The 15,592-nt window shown below is 39.6% G+C and overlaps 4 protein-coding genes across 6 annotated transcripts; 1 reads left to right on the forward strand and 3 right to left on the reverse strand.

The window, feature by feature from the left end:
- The first annotated feature begins 625 nt into the window (after positions 1-625).
- Positions 626-6,475, forward strand: LOC117221043 (uncharacterized). Its single transcript, XM_033471621.2, has 6 exons — positions 626-911; positions 1,216-1,491; positions 1,747-1,979; positions 2,082-2,348; positions 2,440-2,695; positions 2,784-6,475. Exons 1-6 carry the CDS (start codon positions 626-628, stop codon positions 2,954-2,956), a joined length of 1,491 nt encoding a protein of 496 aa, XP_033327512.1. The 3' UTR covers positions 2,957-6,475.
- Positions 6,476-7,034: 559 nt separating this feature from the next.
- LOC117221045 (uncharacterized) lies at positions 7,035-9,724 on the reverse strand. 2 transcript variants are annotated; one of them, XM_033471626.2, is made up of 4 exons: positions 9,479-9,724; positions 8,330-8,615; positions 8,147-8,245; positions 7,035-7,662 (listed from the first exon to the last, which is right to left on the reverse strand). In XM_033471626.2, the coding sequence occupies exons 2-4, from the start codon at positions 8,576-8,578 to the stop codon at positions 7,282-7,284; spliced, it is 729 nt and encodes a 242-aa protein (XP_033327517.1). In that variant the 5' UTR covers positions 8,579-8,615; positions 9,479-9,724; the 3' UTR covers positions 7,035-7,281. The 2 variants fall into 2 exon arrangements, with proteins under 2 accessions (XP_033327517.1, XP_033327516.1); XM_033471625.2 differs by having other exon boundaries at positions 8,917-9,724.
- Positions 9,725-9,856: 132 nt separating this feature from the next.
- On the reverse strand, positions 9,857-14,411 carry LOC117221044 (arylalkylamine N-acetyltransferase 1). Of its 2 annotated transcripts, none has more exons than XM_033471623.2 (3): positions 14,120-14,411; positions 11,020-11,305; positions 9,857-10,611 (listed from the first exon to the last, which is right to left on the reverse strand). In XM_033471623.2, the coding sequence occupies exons 2-3, from the start codon at positions 11,290-11,292 to the stop codon at positions 10,120-10,122; spliced, it is 765 nt and encodes a 254-aa protein (XP_033327514.1). In that variant the 5' UTR covers positions 11,293-11,305; positions 14,120-14,411; the 3' UTR covers positions 9,857-10,119. The 2 variants fall into 2 exon arrangements, with proteins under 2 accessions (XP_033327514.1, XP_033327513.1); XM_033471622.2 differs by lacking the exon at positions 14,120-14,411 and adding an exon at positions 12,787-12,942.
- Positions 14,412-14,669: 258 nt separating this feature from the next.
- LOC117221046 (uncharacterized) lies at positions 14,670-15,577 on the reverse strand. The gene has a single exon (XM_033471627.2). It carries the CDS (start codon positions 15,397-15,399, stop codon positions 14,704-14,706), a length of 696 nt encoding a protein of 231 aa, XP_033327518.2. The 5' UTR covers positions 15,400-15,577; the 3' UTR covers positions 14,670-14,703.
- Positions 15,578-15,592: the final 15 nt, after the last annotated feature.

The following is a 15,592-nucleotide window of genomic DNA, read 5'->3' on the forward strand; positions in this document are numbered from 1 at the left end:
GTCTGTTCACTTGCATGGAGCTTAGAGAGAATAGCGATAAAGAAGATTTTCTGTAATGTTACTTTTCTTGATCCTTGAATCTTCCTAGCAGAATAATAGGAACATTTTTATTTCATTGATAATGATCTGTTGCACCTCCTTATTTATTATCCATGCTAATGGTCATATTAATTAGCTTACTCCATCACTGAAACTGATTGACGCAAATTTCAATTAATTAATATTTAATTATGTTTAATAAAATAAATATCTAATGTTCTTCCCGCTTAATTTGTTTACAGAATTTTTATCCAGGTGTTTAATAATCCTCTGAAAAAGCATTTCAATTAAATCCCTCATTTACAAAATTATTTCAGCAAAATCTGGATGCATAAAATCTGCAGCATCCTAATGGGCCATTTGCACTGCTCATCCAATCGATTCATACCTAAATAATTAAATTAAATGTTGATAATACATCTGGGACTGGTTACCAATTAATTAATTCATTACATCGTAATCAACCAATTTTTTACTCTACCGTCAAAAATATAATAATTTTACTGAACGTGCCATTATATGTTAATCGATTGCTAATTGCTATATATTTTCAATGACAGAAGAAGCTGAGAAGAAGCAGAAAAGAATGGCAAGTCTAAGTGGTTGCGTCTCGACAATGGTGGACGACGAGGAACAGGAAGAGCTTCGCTGCACAGGAAGCGACGTCGAGATCGAGGAATACACGGACACCGAGGAGTCGCCATATGTTGCTTATCAGGCCACTGATAAGCTGTTTGATACGGACCGAGCTGGATGGCAAAAATTCAGCTTCATCGTCACCCTTTTCGCTGTCGTCATGTCCATCACCTTTCTGATTATCACCTATCCCCTTTATCTGGAGAGCGTCAGCACTGTTTCCAGCGCCTACACAGGTTCCTGGCTTTGAACATTCTGGATCATGTTAATTGTACTGCTTCAATACCACCGTTAATTATTCTCCACAATTTCGCATCTGCTTCAACCGCATCACCATTTATCTCCACTCAGATTTATGGATTATCTAATCTGACGTATTAGTAATTATCTTTGTAAACATGTCAACAAAGAAGAGTTTTACTATTGTTCCTATTGATTGTACAATATATTAGGAGCACATTGGAAGATTGAGCGAGTACAATTAATTGTTAAATGTGTAGAACTGTCTAGACTGACTGCTAACAATTGATGCGATTTCAGGGTTGCTTTTTACCGCCCTGAGTTCCACCTGCATTCTCGGCATAGTGTGGTTTGTTGTTGGAAGAATTTCACCACCACCACCACTGATTCCCAACAGCATGAGGATCAAGATACCACGCTGTGCTCTACTCAAAATAAGCTTCGTCTACGCCCTTTCCGGGATTTTGATCACACTCTGCTTAGACCAAAGCAGGGTGGTCTGTCATCTCCAGGATCCAATCAAGGGAATCACTCTGGTCTTTTCCCTCGTCTATTACTTCTTCTTCTGCCGAAAAAGTACACATCCTGTTCATTACCATACGTTTCTATTTGTCTTTGCATAAAAGTTTGTTTGCATTTTCTTACGGATGCCAAGTTTAGGAAAGAGTTGTTAGAAAAATCCCATACTGAATTGGCCATTAGTGTCGCTTCAAAAAATGTCTAAAAGTCGTTTTTCGACCGCTGCTGCCGGGAGAGTTGCATTAATGCGCTTCTAATGATTCACTTTCGAGATCCAGGACAAGTGGGTGTAATAGGGAACACTTGTTTCAGTGATGAGCTTGCAACGGATCTTCTCGAGCACCACAATAATTGTAGGCCTGTTCATAAGCGTCGACTACGGACTCTGCGATGAATTTCGATGCCGTGGCAGGGAGGTTTCCGCCCACACAGCCGGCGTGAGAGGATCTTGGGGCGTCAGGGCTATTTGGACTTTCGTCTACGTGGGTTCACTGGCTGCCTTCGCCATGTTTTTCACTTTGCTGGAAGGCCACTACACTACCGAAGTATGCAATCAGAATTGTTATACGTATCTACTAAAACAATATATTTAATATTTAACATTAAGTATTTATTGGACGCTGGTGCTATAAATATTTTTCTTTCAGCAACAGAACATGTGCCAGATAGTTGCCAGTCAGCAGAACTCATTCCTTTATACAGTGTCTCGTCTGGTGTCATCCAGGGATATCAGACGTCGTGGATCCGAAGAGGAGGGTGGCAGATTGTTACATGTGACAGACCCTGACCCCACTGTCAAGCCAAAACACATTCCAAAGCCTCCCATTTTGGAGACCCTTTTCTACATCCATTCTATCGCATTCTTCGTCATCTTGTCTTTGTGCTGGTTGGACACGCTGCCCGGGATAGGCAGGGTTAGTCTATGCCCTCTCCTCTGGTCTCCTTTCATTTGTGCTGAAAAATCAAGTGGAGCATTAATATTCAAGAGAACTGTAATTATTACAGGGTCTATCACCGGTGGATCTCTATCGCACCTTGGCCCACGGTCTCACCTGCCACTTCAAGAACTCAGAGTCCTGTTCCAGCATCGCAGCTCATGGTTGGACCTTCCTGATCGCTTACACTGTCTTCAGCATCTCTGCTCTCAACTTCCTATCGATGAACGAGAGCGCAGTCTTCACAGTTGCCACGGCTACAGTGTCTCTTCCATTGTCTGGCATCTGGTGGAGCATTTATAAAATGGAGATTGGTACTCACGGTGGTAAGGCAGTTAGATCAACTCAGAAGAGCAATTGAAGGAGCATTTATCTCACAAATTTTGTCAAAAATTAAATGAAATATTTTTACAGGATTCATTGTATGGTCACCTGGAGTTACCGGAGAACTCATCTGTGCGCTTTTGGGTCTGCCAGTGGTTCTGCTAGGTCTCGGACTTCTGGTCAGGTCGCACTTCAGGGACACTCAACCTTGCTACCTGACGATGCAGCCACCGGACGTCCAGTACGAGCCATCCCAAAGATGAATGTCTTCGACGCAACCGTCTTCTTGAGGTCCCAGGATCATCGGCGTGGGAAATCATCCGATCCAGAGCGATCGGACGCGGCTGGGTTAATTCAGGAGCTTCGAGTCCTTCAAATTTTTTGTGTCGTTTTGGTGTCGATATTCATAAAAGTCTAAAAGCTGCTAATAAAGACAGAATGACCGAAGCTCCCGGATTAAACCGGTGGAAATCGTTGTGGGGACGCGTTTCAGAGGCGATCGGAATCGACCGGGAGCTGACCTAATTAATTCTGAACGCGGCCACTACTGGCGCAGACACGTACGAAAAAACGCAAGAGGCACAGCCTCTGCTCGATTGAATCGATTGCGCTAGTTTTCCGGTTGAGTCTCTCCCGCTCGACGAAGTTTCGTCTCTGAACCAACAAAAAAAACTTTCCTGTAAAGTTGTGATAGGGGTTAGGTCGGCGTACGTGTGTGGCATTAATGGTGGGGGGGACGATAATATTGATTATCTTCTTGCGCACAGACACGCACACGTACATAGCCGAGCCGAAATGGGGTGGAGAAGGATGGAGGAACGCGATCGATGTTTCCTATGTATTTGCCGACGCGCAAACATCATCCGTCTAGCCGGATCGTTATTGCCAATTTATATTTTATTTTGATAACGAGATATATTTCATATTTTCGAGACCGTTCGGGATTATCACAGTTGTTGTACACTTAAACAGAATAGGGAATTCGTGAATGCGAGTGCGTGTGAGGGAGAGAAACAATAATTACAGAAATGCAGAGAATATTTTGTACCCGCTGCCAGGATACTGCAGAGACCTATCTCTGGACTTGTTTCAAGTCAGATTTAACGCGACACGTTCGCATGATGCAAAGCCATAACAGTCCTCGCTCATAGAGTCTGTAGTTTTCTTCTTCGAAGAAGGCGTGTGTACTCTTTTCCAAGATTTCTTTTAGCGCTTATTGATACCGGTTGTACTGCTAGGAAGCATTTATTATCTATAGCGTAACTTCATACATTTTCATAGCTTGTATAAGTTAGAAATGTTTCTGAGACGCCTACGCCACTGTTGGCAGCACTATCCAGTTGTTCTTTTTTTTGCGCTGCATTGTAATATCAGCTGTTTAAGCGGTGTAGGTCCTCATACTTACTTTTTTTTAATTTTTTTTTCTTCATCTCCGAATGACTGGATCATCATCATCATCACTCCATCATCGACGCTGGATCATTGAATGTGCTTTTCTGCTTTAATTGTTGCTTTATGTCAGGGGCCCCTGCTGCTTTTAATTTTCTCAATATTTTTGTTGGAATGTGGGGCCATCTTGGCATACTTGCCTCAGAGACAATCTTCCCTTTTGATGTATTAATATTTACTTGATAGCTTCTAGATACCAATCAGTATCTAAGCCACACACGTCTTAGTCACTTTGTTATGACTATCGGTTAGTCACTTTGTTTAGTATATCAGAGAGCTGTTAAGACTTTCCTCATTCCTAGCTCCGCGATTATGGATCCAATGTAGATAATTTCTCATGATACATTTTTGTATAGTTTCTCAACTTCTCAGATATCTGCTCCTCCTTCTCCCCGGACTGACCAAGTCAGTCTTGTAGTACCAGAATGGGTGAAATTCTACTTTGTATAGTAAGACAATATTTTATCTAATACATGTGCGTACATGAAGTATTTTATTTAACACGTGTGCTTTCGTAATGTATTTTATTTAACACGAGTGCTTGCATAAAATATTTGATTTAACACAAGTATCTAAATAAAATATTCCACAACTTTCAACAATATTAATAGAGCAAACTGTAGCATAAGAATTGTTCCACTGTATTCATTTTCAGTAGTAGTAAATACATATATTTAAAATACCACATTGTTAAAAACTGTAAATGGTATTTTAAATATTTCTTCTTGCCAGAGTTTCACCCACTCCGGACGAAAATCAGCTGCTCGATGCTGTCTGCGAAAAAAGAAATCAAAAGTTCAAAGAAATGACTCAGAGCAATGAACGAACGAAACGTAAACTCGTGCCAAACGATTCGGGTGCCGAAACTCGACCGTAGAATTAAGCGAAGTGTCAGCTCTCGTATGATTAATTATTAATATGAATGTTATTCGTGTACCTACGCGACGTAGAATTTGTTGTTAAGCCAAACGAAACGAGTATATTCCGCCGCCGGGATATCGTGTCAATCATGTTCTATTCGGAAAGCTATACGTCCACAATTTTTGTACGACAGTTGTAAACATTTCATTCGACTAACTAGAGGCTATGATAACGACGAAAAACAATAAGAACAATGTACCACCGCTGTTATTAAACAAACAAAAGAACGGTATAGTCTCCGTATATAATCGTATTTATTAAAGAAACAAATTATATATATACATATATACACGTATATACTGTAAACTGTTTCAACTCGTAGACGAGAATTTTTTCAGAACGGAAAAATTCTGAGGTTTTATATATTTAAAAGGAAAACGAGGAACGAAGCGGGAAAGCCGGTTTTCGAAGCTCTGAGTTGCGCGCTCAACTAGCCGTAGCGATTAGGTTGTGGAAATGAATTAAATGCCCTTAATTAATTTCATGGAATTCTGATTAAATCGAGTTATTATCAAATTTAATAACGGGCATTCAGTTCATTTCTATGTGCCGTATTTATTTATTTAATCGGTACTTAAGCGCGTTACGTAATTAGTCAACCCTCTAAGGCCCGGTCGACATTGTTTCACAGAATGTTGTTCAATCGCGCTTGTTGTTATTGCCAGAAACTGGTCGTATGGAATTGTCACTCTGTGCAGTGTAATTAAGGGATCATTGAACGCATTGACGACTGTACCATGAAATGTCCAATGATTCTTTAAGAGCACTGCACCTACCGACCACCAGCAGGTTTAAACGCTGCTAATGGCAATTTATTTTTTTAGTGGTGGGCCCTGGCGGGTTGATTACGTCGTCCAGGCCGGCCGGCTCGATTTTTGTTGTATTTTGCATGCCGCCGACCGGCCGGTTATGGTCGAATATTTTTATAATGGGACCGTAGCGCGGTCTCACCGGTTATTCCGTAAGTTAGGGCGATTCGCGTACGCGGGTACTTTCAGATAGACGCTTTACAACACATGAATACTAATTACCAGCGATTCGCAGTGCCGTGCATTGTGTCGGGCGTTTTTCTGTAACACTAGAGCGCTGTTGCTAAGTTTAGGAACAGTGCAATTCTCATTTCGATTCCAGAAATAGTAAACATAGAATTGTATCTTGCAAATAATTGATTTAGCAATTATCGGGCTGCGGAATTTTATGCACTCTAGTAATTATACATATACATATTAGTAAATATTAATGCATTCGTGTGTGATTATCGTATTTGTTGTTTCTGAAAGTGAACTATCTAAATGTTTTTTGAATGCAGAATCACTGCTGTGTATGAACGTGCATAAGGTCTCGCAGTCCAGCGACTGATTTCATTATTTATTTATTTATTTATTTTGAAATAAAGAGAATTTTCAGGTTGATATATGTGTGAGTGATTAATCCTAGCTCAATATGTAAGTCGTCCAAGAGTAATGAGTACCTCATTGTAGAGTGACAATGGAAGAAATGTGTAGAACGAGCGCATTGCCGTCGCCGGTATTTGGATTCGTTAATTACGCTCAATATACCTACTATATTCAACTATTATGTACCGTATTATAAATGTGTTAATACATACATATATATACTTATATAAAAAAAATTACGATGCATCTTAATTAGAGCCTATTCACATCCTCACCACGCCTTCGTGAAATAACAAGATCCATTAAGCCACTGATTCCAAGCCGCACACTGAGTTAATTAAGCACCGACTCCCAGCTACTTTTTGTTAGAAGCAGATCTCAACATGTTAAGCACTCGTGGAGAGCACTCGCAAATTCCTCTCTCGAGGACGTGAAAAATATATGTGCTTCTCTCACTAGTCTAAATAAAAAATGTTTCGATCTTGTTATTTGATGAAACTTCGTTTCGCAATAAATAATTGACTTTTCATTTATAGATGATACATTTACAGAACTGTTATAGGAATCGTTGGAATTGTTAATAAATAATAATCTTTATTGTAACTTAAAAAATTATACAGAGCCTTCATATTACGATTGAATATAATTGGAAATTAATTTACAAAGAATGCTCACGTCTCTGAAAAACCATATTATCATAAGAATAATATTGAAGATTTCAATACAATTACAACTAAATACAATTAAGTTCAATTTTCAATAGAAGCTTTTAGAATTTTGATTAATACTATTAATTCTCAGAATACATTCTTGCATTCTATTTAAAGCTTCAATACTTGTAATCTAGCTGACTTATGCTCGTCGCCGATCCTATCTGACAATTTCTTGTCCCTAAAACTGACATCCTCATACCGAACTTCGTAGAAAACTTCAAAGTTTAGTTTATCAGCTATACGCTGACTGAAATTCGATGCGAACACGCCAAAGATTATTTTTGGGACCACTTCTTCGTTTACCATCTCATCATCAATCGGGCATCTCTTTGTGGTGCCATTTGCAAGTCCTTTAGCAAACTCGATGCACTGCTTCACCAACTCGCTCCCAATTCCTATGCCCTGATACTTTGGGTTTGTGCCAAGGTAGAACAATTCCATCGCTCCATCAATTGCGAGTTTCTCGAAAATGTCCTCATTGGTTTCAATCTATAAATTAAGCCAGTTTGCTAAGTAATACTGACCTGTTTAAAATGAGTTTGTCTCATGTGTCTCAGAGATATAAAAAATAAATGTTTGTGGACACATAAATCATTTATTTTTCAAAAACAATGCAATTAAAAAAAGATTGTATCTGTACATTTGTTGCGATAATGTGTGATTATTTTTATGGAAAACCCTCACAGACTGTCAATAAATCGTTTTATTTGCTCGCCACTGTCAATCATATCTAAGTTGATACGAATTCACCCCACTGGTTCGTGAATCTTTTCATTACATGATCATTGATAGTTTTATCACCGATCCGATGTAATTCCCGTTGTGGAAGTAAATAATCAGAGAAATTAAGAATTCGTTTCGAATAAAATTGAGTTAAATGCAATTTCCAGGAACGGTGATCGAAGAGATGCGGGTTCATTTAATTAACGGGAAAATGGGAATTGGATTCAATTGAGGCGATTATGGCACTCACATCACCGAGAAACTTCACCAGCTCCTGGCACGATTTCTTCGTCAGGTTCTCCTCTATGAAGGTGTCCAGCTGGTCCTTCACGCCTTCCTGGGGCCTGGCCTTGAACCGCAGAGACATATTTTTCATGATAACTCGAAGAGAAAGTCGTTCTCCGGATTAGGAGTTAGGAGAGGCAAGACTTGCATGGATCTTGTTGAAAGCGACCGCGGCGAGTTCGTTGGTCTCTTTATCAACCACGATGATCGTGGCACCATCCTTTACGATCTCCTTGAAGAGCAGCTGCATCTCCTCAGGCGCACCTGGCTCCTCGAACATGCCCAGCCCTATAGCCAGGCACTCCTGCTTCATGGTCTCCGCCTGAATCTGCAGAGCCTCTTCAATCCTGTCCTGTGTCAGTAGCTTATACTCGAACTGATCCTTGTTTCGAGCCATTACTGGTTACCAAATGTATGCTGCTCTGCTAGAATATCTATGAGAAATTTCTTCACGTTGTTTAACACTTCTGCTTTGATTAGCAGGTCGAGAAAAAATTTAATTACACCATCGATGACTTTTGATTGCTTATCTACGAAGATCGCTACTGGGAAGAACTGAATACTGATAAGCTGGATACTAGAGACTGGGCCAGTCACCAAATTGGGCAAGTATTATAAAACTCTAGATTTATTGACATCAATTAATGACAAGCTGTTTTTGGTTTGCGTTTCAGGTTCTGGATGTAGGATGATATAATATAATTCTACGTGATTCTTAGAATTCGTTTAACTCACTCTATGTATCAATTCTGCTCCAGCGCAATCTTTTGTCATGGATTTACTTTGATTCTGTCGTGATTCAGGTATAATTGGAAGTCTCACAAATAGATAAACCAGTCTGCAACAGCTGTCTGCGTACAGTGACTCGCATTAATATTCGGACATCTTCAAAAAAGAATAACGTTTTTAATGGTGAACGAAATTACTTTTTTTAGATATTAAAGAGTTGTTAACTGAGCGATGTCTAGAATTTTTGTTTACAATTGCAATCGCTGTGAATTTGTCCACTTTCAAACATGTTATTCTGTTTTAGATGTTGTCCAAATATTAATAATTTTGTTTCATATGTCTTTTGTCATGAAGCTGTCTGTAATCCAAATACGTTTCACAACTTGCCTCGATTGTTCTCACATAGACCACGACTATCTATGCTAAATAAGAATTCCGAGGTATGGGATATATTTTCTCCGAATAATTTTTCACATTTGTTAAAAATTGCAACAGTGTTTTTAAATTCTGTAAACATTTCCACCGTTTTGCACGCAATCTATTTATAAAATTTTCATAGATGACTGACCAGTCAATTGAATTTTAGGCTGACTGCTCGCTGTGTGACGAAGACCTCAGCCGGAAACCACGTGGATCAGTCAGCAGGATCAGAGAACAAACGATCCGTTGGTGATCTATTTGCACGGCAGAATGGAACTAGACTTGAGTCGTTTTGTCAGCACGCACGCACACTATTTCTGTCGGCGTGGTTGCAGCCGCCGTCTCTGATAATAAGATATCCTCGAAGCATCCAGCGCATATTAGGAAGCCGGCGGCGTTACTTCTCGAAACGCGATTACACTGTCTCTCGTGTCTCTGGTCGCTCTTCTATTTAATTTTAGACCGCCCGCATAGGGTTCGAGCACATTGATATCGATCGACCGGTTCGAGGTAGGGAGCTATACAATTTGCTTAAAAATACTTTTATTAATAATCATTACAACGCGGCAAAATGGAGTACAATTTCAGACTCGTTCTATATTCACGTTACGATATCCGACAGGCTTCTTCAGATAAGACAAGGCCACGTATCGCTGATGACTGTGCGCTAAGAGGGAGACGACAGCTTTAATTATATAACTATGAGACACGTTTAGACTGGCCTTGGTCGGCATGTACACAAAAGAAACTATTATAAATATGTTCTATAACCTAATTCGTCGATTCATTCTATAGTCTCTTGGCTACTAGAATGGAATCACGATGCTCATCCCCTATCCTGTCGCTGAAGGACATCCCGTCGAAGTGGAAGTCTTTATAACTGACCCTTGCCAAGATCTCGAAGCCGCACTTTCTCGCGATCTTCTGCGAGTAGTTTGAAGTCATGATGGCAGACACTAAATTTGGTACGGCTGCCTGGTTCCGTATTGTGTTGTTGTTGCCCTTTTCGAGGATATGAATTTTCACCGGGTTCCCCCTTTTCAGCTCCCTGGCAACCTCTATCGACGAGGACACCAAGGACTCGCCTATTCTTCGCTTCTGCATCTGGGGCAGCGTTGCAAGGAACATGCACTCGAAAATGCAGTCTGTGTTGTAGTGCTTGAACAAGTTTATCCTGGAGTCCACGTTGATCATGAAGTCCACCAAACACTTTGATGCTTTGTACTTGCAGTTCTCGCTGAACACCTCGAACGCTCCCTTCTCTGGAGGACTCTTCTGGATCTGATGAAAAGATTTATGAAGTCTGTCAATCATCCCTTTGGGAATTGCCGGAAATTGTTTAGTATTACGTTCTCCTCGCCAAGTTTTTTGCGCTTTTGCTGTATTATTTTCTTTGATACCGCGCCAGCTCCTTACTGTAATATCTCGAAAACTAAGGCCAAGCGGCAGTTATATGTATAGGTTAAAGTTGTTCAAAATGTTAAATTCTACACATATTAAAAAAAGGAAGTAGCTACCTTTATTTATTTGTATAAATTATACAAATTGATTGTATACATATAGACATTTATATATCGAAAACAAAATGAGCAACGTAGGAAAGGCACAAAAAAAAAAATTGGTGAGAAGGACGTTACTCTAAACAATTACCGAATTTCCTAAGTGCTTGTTGATAGGATCATTCTGTACCTGTATCTTGTTGAAGGCCACGCCGATGACCTCGCGAGACTTCACGTCGATGGCCACTACACTTACGCCGTCCTTGGCAGCGTCCAAACAGAGTTCTTCGAGTTCTTCGGCGGCACCAGGTTCCGACATCAATGCTACGCCTTTACAGACGTTCTCGTAGATGAAGAAGCTCTTCCTGATGACCTCCAGTGCCCCCTCCAAGGTTTCATCTGTTAGAGACTCGAATTCAATAGCTCCGTCCTCTATGGAGCCCCACGGCCTGTAGGATGGCATTCTAGTTCGGGAACTGGATAAACAGTTAATTAGTATGTCTCCGTTTTCCAATTTCTGAGGACGTGTGATGTTCCAATTAGCGCCTGTTGTATCAATTCATAATAGTTAACTGGCAGACACTATAATTGAATCAAGTTTGCAGATGAAGTGTTTGAGATACTAGCCGAATTTGTGGTTCATTCATATCTCGATTAAAAGTGTATTTTAATTATAACTAGGTATTCATGAAAATCAATTGCTCTTTTTTATGCTTGATACACAGAAAATATTTATATGAATGGATAATTGAAGAGTGTTTGCTGAAAATAATCTACGCACTAATCCATTGAAATATATCTGCAGAGAAACATTATAAATTCGCACTACTACTATATACAATACATATTCGCCGAGGTTTTCATGTCGGTGACCACTGACCGCATGAACACCTTCGATGTCTTCTGAGAGCTATTTATTTCGTCCTTGCTAATGGACAGAATAGCCTATTCGACAAGGACGGACAGACGCTAGCGGAAAAGTTGCCAGGCGTAAAAACGTCTCGCGGGAAAAATCGTTGTTCGCCGAGGTCGTCCAGCAGGTATGTACGGATACCAGAGATATTAAGAAAGAGAGATTTCCGAACAATTCGATTTGTATTGCACTTGTCTTCCTGATGATGAATTGTAGACAATTTCGATCTACCCGTAGCAGGCAATTTTTTTGTGAATTCATTATTTCCCCTTATAATTTTTAGTATTTCACAGAATTATTGCCCCCAGCTGTTTGCCAAAAGTCGAGTCAAAGGCGAATATTCGTCGAGACCTTCATTTCTTCATCCTTTGTACGAGTCAAAACGCTTTTCTTATTTATTACCTGCTACGGACCAGCCTTGGTACACACGGATTCTCTCAATATCATGGCTCGACCCAACCATAAATACGAGACGGCCAACGTGAAAACGTACACCATTTGGAGTACTGTTTCTGATTTTAGTTATTTGTGACTATATTGTAGCTATGAACATATTTCGAAGGATTTTAAAAAATTTTCAAAATTTTTCACTCGATAGGCCTGTGAAATACAGTGTGAAACAACTTTTATGAGAACATGATTTTGATAACTTTAATTTCCCGTGATATATTTCACAGATTTCAGTTTAACGGATCACCCTGTATAATCTGAAACTATCAATTTGGTACAGACAGTTTATAAAATAATTCGAATATCTATTCATACTACTTCTAAAATTGTAATACTGGATAAAGTGAGCAAATTGTTTTGCGGATAACCATGTATGATAACCATGTACATTACGCAAACACGTTCCAATTGGACTCATTAACTCCAACGATTTGTCTGCACTTGAACTGACCAGTCACGGACGGTAAATGTCACGGAATGGATATGTCGAGTATTCTTATTTCGATCACAATACCATATTTCAATCGTGTTAGTTTATCGTGTTATGTTTGTTTATCGTGCTACTATAAACGCGAGAATTGGTTCAGTCTTTACCCCATGATTGCTGCGAGATCCTCAGATGCTGACAGTTGCTTCTCTACTGACGTTTATCGAGAAGTCCGCTCTGAGTAAAGCTATATTATTCCAGTCAATTGGCCTAAGCGCGTGTGTGTGTGGCGCTCTATCGCCACGGTCACAGTACAATCTCTCGCGACGTAAACATAATACTATGCATGAAATGTTATGTATAGTAATCTCTGATTAGGGACTTTTTATCTCTTCATAGTTCCTCGTCAGTTTGGTTGACCGTTTACCAAATCTTCTTATTAAAAATTCCGGAGAAGAAACTATAATTACTTTCTCGCTGCTAGTTGCACGCTTAATTTGCATTTGTTAAGAGGCGAGTGGAAGTGCATTCTTTGGGATCGAATGAACCCATTGTTATGACTGACAGTCGGCTAGCGCGGCAGTACCTACGTAACGTAAATAAAAAAGGCGATATACGTGCGTCAAGTACGATTTCCTGAACCACGTGGTCTTCTGTAAGGCCATGGATACGCACTTTAGTGATTAGTTAAATACAGTTCTCTCGTAGGGAGTTGAAGGGGTCACCAGGTTTGCAGCGCAATACTCTAATCAAGTGATCCCTTCATTCAGTTTAATTCATTGACGAGTTCCACTTCTCGCACACTATTAATAGTCATAAACTCAAGGTACGGTTTCTCAAATTTAATTAAACTGTGATTTTTATTTTGGACGACTCTGTCTTCTTCTGTAATTAGAAGTTAAATATTTATATTCACAGAAAAATGCTCAACAAGTTTTTATTTTCGTAAAGATCTTAAAGTCTCAGATGTCCAACTTCTTCAATATCTATTTGATCTTGTATATTACAACATGATGTATTTATACATACAATTTAGATAAGACGGGGGGGGGGTGGCTTTATTGGTGCTACAATGTATTCTGCAATTACTCACGCAGAATGATGATAAGGCGCGATATTCTTCCATTTTCGGCAAATAATAGCACTGCAGCAACAATGAACGTTAAGCAAAGAACTGCACTCAAATAACCACAGTTATTAATTTTTGGTATATTAAATTATATACTTCTTCGTAATTATATTTCTCGCATATCTGTAATAGTAGAGTAATTTTGAAATTTCTATTTCAGCACTTTAATTCGGGGCAGAGTTCCTAGAAATAGATACCCTACTTTATCTGTGATAAATGTTGAGAGAACTGTCAGCAATATTTGCTGCACTCGTTGATAGCTTTCGCGTTCTGATAGCTGTCAAATGACCAAACCACTCGACTCTTATAATTACTCGAAAAATATTCTATCAACGTCATTCTCGAAAATAATGTCGGAAAATATTACTTACAATAATAATTCGTATTCGAATTCACTCTTTTTCCAGTACTCGTCGCTTTGAAAGACGATTATGTTCTGAAGAACAATCCGGCGGTTTGCAATGCGAAACCGCTTATATTCGATTCTTCTTTGTCTTGCTGTGCCTGGTGGGAACAGCTTTTCAATTGTGCCGGTACTTCCATCAAATGGTTAATGCACAGGTACTTCCCACGAAGATTTTACCAGAAACTAATTGAACACTGTGTGCAATATTATTTGTAAGAAATGTTCCTATGATTATCACTTTGCCATTGGTGCACTTTGACAGACCAGTCTATGCAACGAGATAGCCATTGAAACTGTACTATTTGCAGTCTGTGACATAATGCACTAGACACATATGAGATATAGATAACCGCTGGCAGCTGATCAGAATCACTACACTTTGTTTATTATTTACCTGTGTCTGTGCAGCCAAAAGTGTTACTATTCATTACATTTGTAACTACAATTTTTTTTAATTTTTATAAATGCTATGCTATTTGGGACAGGATTAAGAATCTCAGTAAAAAATTTACAAATTTCCTGAATCAGCGAATCATTTTATTTGAAAATCTATACACTTAAAACTAGAACAGATATAATGTTATGAGGCGGAGTGTCCTGGAAAATAAGTCTCCCCGTTTCGTTCGTCTCCTTCAGCAGATCTACCTGCATGACACTCCAGAATCCCAGTTGCTTAGCAGCCTTACTCGAGAAGGTGGACGTGAAGATTCCAAAAATAAAGCCCACGTCCTCCAGATTTGTCGCGAAGGATATACCCTCTTTTATCAAAGTTTTCGCTAATCCTTTGCCACGGTGTTCCTTGTCCACCACTACTGCGTAGAACTCTACAGCAGCCTTAGCGTCCGGAAACTTCTGATACAAGTTGGCTTTATTAGCGATGCCCGACAGATAGTTGAAGTACCGTTCCATCAACTTCGTTTTAGGTGGATTGTTCACGAACACAGCTGTGACTCCATCGCCTGTGGTGTCGAACCTTGGATTTCTACTGACAATCATCTGGTTCACCGCGATAATTCTCTTCGTGAATTCATGCTTGACTATCAAACACGGAGAGGAAGTGAAGATCGCCTTGATGATCTTCTCGTGGTCTGTCCACATAGACTCTTCATTTTCGGTTGGATCATCGTTTCTCATGCTTGTCAGCACGACCTCCTCCTTGTCAAAATTTTCATGCAGAAATGATAGAACCTCCTGCAAATTAGATTCATTTGCCCATTCTACAATATATGAACTTCTCGAGTTCATGTCAAGGCGGCACGCTTTTCCTTTCACAGTAAAACAGTCTGTTACTTTATCGACTCTTATCCCTAACTCACATTTTTTTTTTTATATTATGATACAATATTCTTACATTCGTTATATGCCACGGATTGATCAATTGTACGCACTAGGATGCACTACAACATTTGTATGGACCCGATAGTTGTTACATCACTGT

Source organism: Megalopta genalis, chromosome 5 (genome assembly GCF_051020955.1).
Source record: "Megalopta genalis isolate 19385.01 chromosome 5, iyMegGena1_principal, whole genome shotgun sequence".
NCBI classification, from domain to species: Eukaryota; Metazoa; Arthropoda; class Insecta; order Hymenoptera; family Halictidae; genus Megalopta; species Megalopta genalis.